This window comes from Ursus arctos, unplaced genomic scaffold (genome assembly GCF_023065955.2).
Source record: "Ursus arctos isolate Adak ecotype North America unplaced genomic scaffold, UrsArc2.0 scaffold_1, whole genome shotgun sequence".
NCBI lineage: Eukaryota > Metazoa > Chordata > Mammalia > Carnivora > Ursidae > Ursus > Ursus arctos.
In genome coordinates, this window is record NW_026622763.1 from 38,924,207 (window position 1) to 38,936,620 (window position 12,414).

A 12,414-nucleotide genomic window follows, 5' to 3' on the forward strand; every position below is an offset into this window, starting at 1 on the left:
GTATGTTGCACGTTCAAGGAATAGCAAGGAACAGAAGACTGGAGGGCAGTTGGTGCTGGAGGTGGGGGGATACCAGAAATAAAGGCAGGAAAGTTGTCTATAAGCACCATATCCTAAAGGTGCTTATAGACCACACGAGTACTCAAGATTTTATCTAAATGTGAAGGAAGCTATGTTTGGGTTGAGAGCAGGCCTACCCAAAGTCTTTCAATAAACGCTTAAATAAGTACAAGTCATGGTTACTCCACAGGAAACATAGGACAAAGACTATTGTGCTAAGTTTCGCACAGAGAAATGGCTATTGAAGAAGCCAGTGCCTCTTCCAGGAAGGAAGGAAGAAAAAATCCAGTACCCATTGGAGCCAACATTCGAATTTCCAAAACCCCTCCATTTACTGCATGCAAATATAAAGACACGTTTAAAATAATAGAACAGAGAAAGCAAAATATGACACATTTTCTTTTTATTTAAAATAGAGCTCTATATGCTTCACAGAAACAAGTGCAAGGAGTGATTGATTTATTAACTTGGCCACTTTACAAAACAATACATTTTCAGAAATGCATACATAAAAATATAACATTTAGGCAGATAAGTATTTACATGGGAGGCAGCTGAAAGTTATGCAATCATATTTCAAAAGCTTTAAAATAAATACTTTTATGACTTGCTGTTGGTAAAGTTAAACATTTTGGTATGAAGGCTATCACTGAGTTCTTACTAAATTCTAAAATACTATTATTTCTAAAGAAAATAAGTATACGTATTACTACAAAATGCATCTTTCTATAGCCTAGAAGTTAATGAAACATCTGAATATGATTCATTTCTCTTTGGAATTTGGAATTCTTTTCAGCTTCAACAATTAAAATTGTAACTACCAAAATTGCCATCTGCATTTTTTATACAATTTATTGCCCAATTCTCATTTTAAAACTTAGTTTATTTCTTCATAATCCTTTTATACATTCATTTGGGCCTGTATGTTGAAGGGTAATATCTTTTTACATACCTATGAATATCAGCCAGCTTACAATAAGTCTTCACAACAGTGATTCTTTTCACAGTAGTTCAAGAGTTCAAGGCATGTTTTGCAATGTCAAAATGCAATGGTTTTGACATTTGTAATATGTTCTTAGGTATAAGAAAAGTCACACTACCAAAAGAAAAGTATAATTAGTATTAGTACTTTGAAAGTCAATCCAAAATTCCTTTTTTTTTTTGAGATATGAATCTAATTTTCTGTATTTAGGACATTTTAAAACCTGAAATACAGATTAAGTTTGAATAATTTTCTCCAGTCTAGGTTCAGAAGAGTTCAAGAGCTTGACACTAGTCATTGTGGAAACAAACCAGAATTTAATATTTTGGGTCAAACACACCTTATATAAATAGGAAAAAAAGAGTTGGATTTTTGGAAAATATTGAATTACTTGTCTTTAACCTATTGAAGGAAGTGGAGCTACTGGTAAATCTCATTTTATACCTGCATTAGTTAGACAGACTTGAGACACTGCAGAGGTAACGTATTTATCTTTTTCTAGGCAAAGTCAATGAACGGGTTTGCAGATGGCAACGGAGATATTAAATGAGGGCCCGTGTGTCTTGCTGCAGATTATCTGGGTTGAAAAATTAAATGGACAGTGTAAACACACAATCTCTTTCACTCTCTTGGAAATGCTAGGATAAAAATCTATGGAATTTCCCCCCCTAGGTTCTCTAATCAATTTGCAGATGTCAAGAAGCATTTTGAAAGTTTAATCCTCATTTTCTGAGGTTGTACAAGCAAGACTCCTTTTCTGAAGATACACAGCATATAAGATGCTTTTCTGAAAAATATAAAAATATTTGAGTGGAGGGGCCCATTGCAGGTTAGATTTCCGCTCCCATCTGCCCCTCAGGGGAGAGTACTAGTGACTAGGTGCAGAACACACCACGGACCCAGCAGGTCTGGTGACACTCGGTAGATAGAAGGCCAATTTCCTAACACATTCAGATTCCTAGTGGTTCTGTTCACATTCAGGTTAGTGTAGCCCATGGTACAAATCTTGCAGTTAAAACTGTTAGATCTGCAGAGAAAATTTTCTTGTACAATAACTGGGACCAGTGGTAAGAAAATACAGTCATATCTGAATATATTACAATCTAGGATGAGACAGTGTGCATATTCTCCTAAATGTGGTGTTAATCTATAACTGAATTAAGAAGTACCCTGGAAGTTCTTAATCGAGGGAGTTTAAAAAGGGGATGATTACTTCATTTCAATACAATCTTATGTTACAAACCATATGCCACAGCAGCTTAGTTTTAAAAGATGGCCAAAGCAAAACAAAACGATTGTATGAAACAGCAGAAATAAATTTAGCTATCACATTAGGAGACAAAAATTTCACATTCTCTGTCCAAGTCATCATCTCTGAAGTGGAATTTGGCATTAAGGCAAAAGTAGACATTCCTTATATGTCAGCTAAAAGCTAGAATGTAACTAGACTGGTAGTCTTCTTAAAATGTAAAAGAAAATCTTCTCTGCCATTAAAAAATCTTCTCTTTATTGTGCCAAATGAAAAATCACTGGAAAAGGCACGAGACGAAACCTCTCACACGTGGGTATGGCAAATTAAAATCTTGCCAGGGAGTTCAGCGTGGAGCAATCTGAACATGGGCTAGAAGACTAGAAGAACAGAAATTACAGAGTGATTGGAACTGATGATACCCGACAAAGATTTTTTCTTTTTTTCTTTCTTTTCTTTCTTTCTTTTTCTTTCTTTCTTTTTTTCCTTTTCTTTCTTTCTTTCTTTCTTTCTTTCTTTCTTTCTTTCTTTCTTTTTCTTTCTTTCTTTCTTCTTTCTTTCTTCTTTCTTTTTTCTTTCTTTCTCTCTCTTTTCTTTCTTTCTTTTTTCTTTTTTTTTCTTCCTTTTTCTTTCTCTTTCTTTCTTTCTTTCTTTCTTTCTTTCTTTCTTTCTTTCTTTCTTCTTTTTCTCTCTTTCTTTTTCAATCTTATGAACCGAAAGAAAATGAATGCAGAAGATAAACTAGTGAGAAGCTGAGAAGAGAGAAGACAATATGCTCCTAGCCATGGTCTGAGATTCAATGACCAATCCTCTCTCGCTCCCATTCCCAGGAGTGTCTCATCGTTACTTGCTACTTGCACAAAGAAATTCTACGTTCTCACAATTCCTAAATTTTATTCAGCACTTCAGTGGTTGTCGACCTAGCTTGACAAATATTTTACAACTTTTCCCTGGCCTGTTTCAGTTCTTCTAACTGACCCCACCAGGAGTGAGCAAATTATTTTAGCAGGAAAAAAAAAAGAGAGAGAAGTGAGATTTGATCAACACCATTAAATGATGCATTCTATCAGTGTACATTCAAGGTAGGTTTAGATGCATGCTAATTATTTTTTAATTAGCAAATGCTGAATATGGTAGGGCCCTGTGGTGGGTGTCACCATTGTGTTTCCCTATCAGTTCTGCTAATAATGAGCAGTCACTTAATCTTTGATCCTTGGTTTCACCATCTATAAAATATGGGAATTGAATTATAAAACCTATTACTTTCTTCACAATTTCCAAATTCTGCTTTTTGGTTTTGTCTGTGACACATCTGAAATAACATAGACCACCAAGGGATTCTCTTTCATTAGAAGGCTAAATATTAGCATGATTAAGCTAAATGACATCTAGTTGCTTTTTAAAATTAGGACTAAATATACTTTTGGAAGACAGTAGGGAATATTTTAAAAGGAGGTGAGAAAAATAATGACACATAAAAGCAAAGCCAGAGAGAAAAAAGAGTGTCAAATATTGGAAAATTTGCATTGACACGCTTTGAAAAACTGCCTATTATGGAAATTCCATTTAATATTAACATTTTTAATGAAACTTTTGTATTCCAACCAACATTTTTTCTTCTGTGTAGAAGAAGCCGTCAGAAGCAGAGGGAGGATTGTCTTCACTAAATAGTGTGTGCAGAGCAGTGTCAAACACGGCAGGAGCACGTTTCACAAGAGAAAAGATATTTAGAATATCTTCAAAAACCATAATAACCCCACTTTAAGATGTGAATTCTTCAATATTTCCAAGTAACCTAAAATGCTGTTATTTGTAAATTTCCTTCAAGAGATACTTATTGAAGACATCAACCGCCATCAACTTGACTCACTTGTTAGTGTTACTTTCTCAATTTCCTGAGGGGAAATAAAATATCTATACTTTAAATAAATTTATTGAAATAAAAAACACCTTCAGGGTGCCTGGGTGGCTCAGTCGGTTAAGCGCATGCCTTCGGCTCAGGTCATGATCTCAGGGTCCTGGAATCGAGCCCCGCATCGGCCTCCTTGCTCAGTGGGGAGTCTGCTTCTCCCTCTGCCTCTCCCCTCCCTTCGTGCTCCCTCTGTCTCTCTCTCAAATGAATAAATAAAATCTTTTTAAAAAATCTCCATATATATTTTAAATAAATAATCAAAAATTATTCCCTGCTAAGCAATTTTAAGTTGAACTTTGTACAATGGCAAACGTGGGCTCCCTGCTTTCCGATGATTTGCTCAGTACGTTCCCTGGTATTTTTGCGTAAACTCTAAGACAGCCCTGAGTTTTCTCTGCCCCAATAAGTCACATGGTGGCAAAATTCCAGCACAGTAGTAGTTTTGTTTAATAATTCTACTAAAGTAGAAGTATTAAGAATAATAAATTCTTATGGAACTTGTAACCTAATGAATCTATTGTAGATCTTCATTTTAAAATAAAAGCTGATTTTGAAGTCTTCAGACACTGCAACCAGGTTACTATTTTCATACAATCATGGAAATTTAAAATGCAAAGTTAATTGAAAGTATAAAGATGAAAAGCAAGTGCTATGCCTAAAATAGTGTACGACACAGTCATGTTTCACTTAACTTTCAAGTCAGAACATAAATTAAGAATTCTAGATGTGACATGCCAAATATTTTAGACAGAGAAGAAAGCACACAACAGAATTCGTACCAATTACACACTTAAACGTGTAGCTTAAAGGCAACAAGTTCATGCCGTAATAGTGACAACAAATAATGTTTCCCTTATTTTAAAAAGTGATGGTGCATAGAAACCCCATCACCACTTTATACAGTACTGACATTTCATAAATAGCAATTTCCCAAGCTTTATATTATACTCAAAGTCAAAATATTTGAAAGGAGCAAAGAACACTGACACATTGAGCCTAAGAAGAATATTTTTTGCTTATAACACAATTCAAAAGAAATAAATATTACACAATGACATTCCATCAAAAACAAATAATATGAAGTTTAACAGTATAGGTATATACAATAAATTTGTTTTATGCTCTAAGCTTTATCCTGTTCTTGTGAGCATTTTCTATTTATAATCATGTTGAGAGTTAAGAAAAATTAGAACTTTTCACTTTTTATCATTTTTGTTAACCTACCTCTTTTCTTAAGAAGTGTGTTTGGTAATTAAGATGTAAGACCAGTCAGATAGCAGTTATAGTAAACTAACACGAAAACAAGAAAAACATCTCAAAATGTACAGATTTCTCTAGAGTAAAAGTTGAACCAATAAAAATATGGAGTTCTATTTGGATACATCCAAATAAATCATAAAACATAGTGTCAAGGAAAATGGAGATGTTAAAACATTCTCTCAAAACTTAAATAAGTGTATTTACCCAACATAAGTGAATAAAACAGGAAATATTATTCTTATTTATTTGAACAACCACTTAACTATGGTACAGCCACAGTAAATAAATAATTTCATTCTCATATATTCAAAAACAACCTATGAGAAATTAAGGTAAAAAGCACAAGCAAGATCACCCCTTCACATAAACTCTTTTTAAAATCCCTTCACATATGAACTTTAAAAAAACTGACTATATAATTTAGATTCTCTGCAGTAGCCAAATAAAGATAACTTCTAAATGTTTTACAGGTTGAAAGTAACTTCTAGAACCTACTGTTTTATGGAACTCAAGACTTCCTACTTTGTACCCTATTGGTCAATTTATTTCCTTCCCCCAAACCGACACCTACATCCTTGTTCCCATTTCCAGATTAGTCTTTAAAATCCCTGAGGGCAGAACCTATCCATCTGTTCTCTATTGGCCCCAGTATTGTGGCAATGAAGATGTGGGGTCCCCTATCTTATTTAATGAATGGATAACTGCATGAATGAGAGTACCACAGCTGTCAGATATTCGCCTTCAATGATTTCATCCTAGGCAAATGAAGATGGGTTCAGTAATATATTCCCATAGCAAAATGAACTATAATCGCTACACTGGGCTCTGCATGAAAATACATAGATATGTCCTTTCAAACACTGCTACCCAAGTTATGCTTTATAGAACACTAAAATGTGTTCTATGCTATGTGCATGATCAGTTTCTAAGAATCTATCAAAGAATGCTTTCAGTCTTGGAACATCTCAACAGAAGAGTGTTCTAAGGAAGAGAGCTTAGGAAACAGTGTTTTAGACCAACAAAAGGTACCATGTTAAATCTCCTTTACCAAAGCAGAATTACAGATTTGAAAGAAAGACTCAATGTTCCACATATTATTCAGAATTCATCACTTCTGTCTCTACGGAAGTAGAATAAAGGCAAAAGTATCATGAGCCTTCTTTTGCACCTACTTTCTCATTTTGAAAGGGTAGGGAAATAGCTATTTACAGTTACTGAAGAGTTCTCTTATTTTTTCTCAAAATATCTTCTACTTTCCTCCTCCCTCTGTTCTAAGTGTGTATGTACAAAAGTAGTGGGGACCTCTGAAATAAATCTTAAAAACCTCTTTCTAACAATGGATCTTTATGCCTGATTAATCTCTGGAAGTATTCAGAAAACATTAATATTTATCTGACAAATAAGCAGACTATGAAATTTCTGTGAGGAAAATGTCAAGGGATATTGTCCTCAGAGTTCATGCAAGTCCATTATGATGGTACAGAATGACCCAACTGGTCTTCTGTTTGACTAAACCGCGAATACCATCATGAAAGCTGTTGTTTCTGCATAGGAAGAAAAGTACTATATGGGAATTGATGCGAAAGTAGGAAGCTAGCTAAGTCTACAGTGTGGGTTATCACAGGATTTAGACTTAGTGCCAGCTCCACCACTAGCTATGTGACTTTCGGGATTTCTCAATGTCTCAAGCTGTCGGATGTCTCATTTGTAAATGATAGGAATTAACAATTGTAGTGGCTTCCATACTGCTTCGGGGCTGCTGTGGTCACAGAGTATGACGAGCAGGACAGCAAGAAGAGGGGAGGCCAAGTAAGGCTACTTGTACCTCACTTCCATCTTCCCACTGAGCGGCTCCCTTTTTACGTGTTTTAGACACCAAAGTTCAGGGCGATATGCAATTTTTTCGAAGATCCTTCTTCATTAAAAAAAAAAAAAGAAAAGAAAATCGCACATTATACAATCCAAAGTTCTGCTGAGCCGTAACGTGCTCTAGTTCACATTTTTAATGAAAGTGTTTTCATCTCAGAAAAAAAATGCTTTCACATTTCTTTTTCTTCATTCATGTGCTCTTGATTCAAGTAAAATAAAACCTTAATGACTTGTATTATTTTTATATAGCTTATTTTACATTTTTGTAATATCTTCCTTGTTAAATAAAAAGATGAATTGATGTGCTGCTTTTCAAAATAAAATTAAAGACAACACGGAGATGGGAATGAAGTCAATTCCTGCCTGGACTTGACTTCAGAGTTATTTTTCCCATGCTGCCTTTGGGCTCTTAAATACTGTACTGCATTATCTTTGAGGTAGAACAACAACAACAACAACAAAAGGCAAAAACATTCACATAAAGAGGGAAAATGAGAAAAAAAAAGCTGTGAGAGATTTCTTTTTTACAGAATTATCATTATTAGGCTTTGCAGTCTTCTTTGACACAAAGTTGAGAGATAGTCTTCTTAATACGAAGGGCCGTTAGGCGGGCTGCCCCATTGGCATACCAACACTCCCGCATTATTCTCCCCATAACTCGGAGTGCCTTGAAGAGAGAAAAATATTAAACACTTTAGCTAGTCACACGAACACAGTCCAAGAGAAGCATAACCACAAACCCAGGAATTGATGCTAAGCCCTGGTGAAGAAACAGTAAACTTAAAACAGTATCAGAAGATCAGGACCAAACCTCTTTAAAAATCCAGTCAACACACACATATTAACCTTATGGAGACTAACCTTTTTTTTTTAAAAAGGTTTTATTTATTTTTTGAGAGAGAGAGAGAGCACAAGCAGGGGGAGCGGCAGGTAGAGGGAGCAAGGAACCCTATGCGGGGCTCAATCCCAGGACCCTGGGATCGTGACGTCAGCCACCCAGGCGCTCCTGGAGACTAACTTTAAGTTGAAAATTCAACCCACTGATTTCTGGGAATATGGTAGAGTAGCTATTTTTTAAAATCTTCTGAGAAGGGACATGAAAGACAAAAAGGGAAATGGGATGAGTTGCAAATTCCTTGATCTGGATGGTAAGTACATATTTGCATAATTTTTTTGTTATTCATCAAGCTGTATATTAAGATTTGTGCATTATAACATTTAAATTATGCCACAATAAAATAATGATGTGGGTGTCAATATCAAAAATTCTGAATTAAAAAAACAATATAAGTGACCTGCTCAATAAATAAGATACATCCTCAGAGGGGCAAACAGAGAATGCATGGATCCGGGGAGATACAAGAAATCACTGAAGCAAGTGGCCAGTCTGATGACATGTGCTGATCTCACAGCCTAGAATTTCAGAATTGATGAACCACACGTGAAGGACAAGAAACGCAGCCAAAGCCAAAGCACACAGAAGAATTTTATCTTGGGATTCTGTAAACATACGGCTGAAAGGAATGCAATCTTTCTGAAGACTGATACAAGGTCATATACTTACATATGTGGAGTGAACTGGATGCCTAGATTAAGACAGAAGAACAATATGGTCTCTGAAAATCTTCCCTGATAGTACCTCAAAATTATAATAGATAAAACATGTATAAGAACATAGCCTGGGACGCCTGGGACGCCTGGGTGGCTCAGTCAGTTAAGTGTCCGACTCTTGATTTTGTCTCAGGTCATGATCTCAGGGTCAAGAGATGGAGTCCCTCCTTGAGCTCCACGCTGGGCATGGAGCCTGCCTGAGAGTCTCTCTGCCCTTCTCCCTCTGCCCCTTTCCCTAACCCCTGCCCTCCAACCACCCCCACCCCCCACCAAAAAAGGAACATAGACTTACTTCACAGCTTTGCCACTGGTTTGGGATACTTGGTCGAAACTTCTGGTCACAAACAACCTTCCTCATTTCCTCTATTGAGGGATCTGAAGGCACCATGTCATAATAAGGCAACTGGTACTCCTCAACAATTCCTATCAGAAATTTGCATAATAAATTTCCCAGTGTGAATAATAAACAAAGATGCTTATTTCAAAAGAATACCAATTAAGTCCTCTAGGCACAAGTGGCACCCCGGGAAACTGGAAAGTCAGGATTATGAAAATTTTGTATCACTATAAAACTAAGGATATAAGTATAAAGCACTCAGCTGAAAAGTGATTACATGAGTTTAAAAAATGTGTATTATGAAAATTTACATAATTTTGATAATTACATAAATCTTATATAAAACATAAAATTATATATTTTATAAAACATAATTTTATACAATTACATATTATATATAATTTTATATAAACAAATTACATTTACATAACTTAATGATATAAAAATATAATTTATATTATAAAAATTATGTGAATTCTGATTTATATAGAATACCATTGTACAATTCAAAAGTAATGCCTAATTGCAAAATGTATAGCATGGCCTCATTTGGGAATGAAGTATGTTTCTCCATTAAATAACCTTTTCAAAACAGAACAGCATTCTCTTTTTGAAAATTGATAGGCAATCTTTTAAAAGTTGAGTTTTACATTTGGATTTTAGAAGGACTGTGCCTGAGAATGTGCCAACGAAGCAGCGAAGGTACTGAGGATGGACAGTTCAACATGAAGGTTCATATTTAAAAAGTCTCAAATACAAAGACCTGACCTTAATTATCAGAATATTCCCTGAACTTGAGAACTTCCTCATAAAATTGTTTTAACAGTCCTTTCAATTTAAAATATCTAAAATATGTCCTAATATTACGTTAACTAACTTACTATTTCAACAGTTGAAGAAAATTTAAGGACAATGACCTAAAAGCTGATCTAGAAAAATATTAATACGAAATTTTAAAAATTATTACAAACATGTTTGAAGCTTGCTATTTACCATACACTGTCCTAAGCCCTTTATAAATTTTAATTATTCCTCAAAACCACTGACTAAAAGAGGTATCATATTATCCCTACTTTGTAGAATGAGGAAACTGAGACACAAAGAGTCCTCAATTTGCTCCAGGTCAAAGAACTCGTAAGTGGCAGATCTAGAACTCAATCCCAGGCTCAAGAATTCCACTGTAATTCTACTGCTGCTATAAATAGCTTCATCTTCCTGAATGGTTTACTATTTTACCTGTGAATAAAAGGGGGAAAGTATGTCTTCTCATTCAAAAGAATTTTACCTTTGTAAGTTCAAAAGTTTTTTATTCATTTTTTAAAAAATGAAATTGGTGAAAGCAAAATGGTATCAATACAAAATACAAAAATTGACAGTGGTTTGATAATGACAGCTCTTTTAATGAATGTTTACTCTGTACCATGCTCTGCACTAATTAATTAACCAAATGAATCCATTAAATCCTCAAAGCCCAAGGGGTCAGTTTTATTATTCATTTTACGGATGAGGAAAGTGAGACCAAGTAACTTTCCTAAAGTCAGACACTCAAGAATTTGCTAAACCATGGCTTAGTGTTAAGTCTGTCTCACTGGGAAGTAAAAACTCTAATCCATTTTCTACCAGTAGTTAACTTTTCTCCACGGATGCCACAACTTCATAGGCTGCATTTGTAAGGTTTCATCTTTTTAATCTCTTCCTCCTCTCATTATTAATCTCTAAACTGCTAGGAGCAGTAGAGTCAAGAAGTTAGTCTCTGCTCACCTCTGCCCTCCACTTTCTCCCTTTTACATTCATTATCACAGGGAAAAAGTAACAACAGCAACAAAAAACAAACAAACAAAAACGAACAAACAATCAAAAACAGGAAAAGCCTGAAAACTAGAACACTTCAAGTCCTGTGGCTTTCGGTAAATCATTTAACATCTTTGGGTTCAATTTCTGGTAGAAAGTAGGGATACAGCTAACTGCATGCAAACTCAAGAAAATCTTCAAGTGCTTCGCAAAGCATCATTGAGAAAATCAGAATTATCAGGAGAACTGTCACCCCCCACACCTGAGCAGTAATCGTAATACAAAATCATCATTATGTGTAGGGTGTTCCACTTTTGCCACTGGAAAGATATCACCGAATGATATATTCTTAAATATTAACAAGCGATTCAGTATAGTGCTTAGAAAAAAATACATAGAAAGAAATACCTTGTATTCAGGGTATCAAGGAAAGACATATACGAAGAATATCTTCAACATCTTACCTCCAACTGAACACCTTCGCGCTATTTCCCAATAAACCAGACCAACAGAATAGATGTCAGCTCGTTTGAAGGACTCAAAGATATTCACATTCATTGTATCATCAAGCATTTCAGGAGCCATATACCTTCAAAAACATGCACATTTCAGATCCTCTGTAGGACTTTACAGCAATCCAGTAAAATACTGTCTTACTAAGTCCTCACATAAAATATAAATTAATAGCTTACATCAATTTTAAAAGTAGATCTAAGCCACTATAATAAATCACATTTAAGTAATACAGTTATTGACTGAACTATAATTTTGAAAACATTTTAAATAAAACTAGAGGTCAACCTACTCGGTGTGTCAAAGAACAGGTGCCAAGAGCCAAATACTTGCAAAGGACAAGCTAGAGGGAAATCCAGTACACAAAGCACTCAATAGGAGAGATGGAACTCAATTTCCACCAACAAATGTTGCCATGGAAAGCTCCTTGAGGGCAAAGAGCATCTCTTATTCATCATGGTGGGCCCACGACTCTAACACAGTACTCAGCAGCATTCCATAAACCCCTTCTCTGAATGAACAATTTTATTATACATTGGCTTCCAGAAATATATACACATTAAATATTGGCTACAAGAAGATGACAGCTTCGTTTGAATAAGACTAAACCAAAGAAATCTATAGTCCATGGGATCTGCCAGAGTCTAGCTGTCCTAGGGGGATTCTGACGATTTCCCAGAATATTAAGATGAGGATGTAATACCCTCCCAAACTCTGAAAAGTTTTAGATCTTCTGAAGGAGGCCAGCATCCAAGACTTTCCTAGGGGTCAATGATATGGAGACTGTCCGAAGGGCAAGTGAAGCTTACTTTTTATAGGAAAAAGAAGAG

At 35.2% G+C, this 12,414-nt stretch overlaps 1 protein-coding gene across 2 annotated transcripts in view; it reads right to left on the reverse strand.

The window, feature by feature from the left end:
• Positions 1 to 446: 446 nt before the first annotated feature.
• The window catches only part of ACVR1C (activin A receptor type 1C), an 83,138-nt gene continuing 71,170 nt past the window's right edge, over positions 447 to 12,414 (reverse strand). For both annotated transcript variants that reach the window (XM_026492758.4, XM_026492759.4), the window contains 3 exons: positions 11,536 to 11,660; positions 9,236 to 9,366; positions 447 to 7,999 (listed from right to left, as the gene is read on the reverse strand). In XM_026492758.4, coding sequence (XP_026348543.1) covers positions 7,874 to 7,999; positions 9,236 to 9,366; positions 11,536 to 11,660 — 382 coding nt within the window. In that variant the 3' untranslated portion in view covers positions 447 to 7,873. The remainder of the gene's footprint in view (positions 8,000 to 9,235; positions 9,367 to 11,535; positions 11,661 to 12,414) is intronic.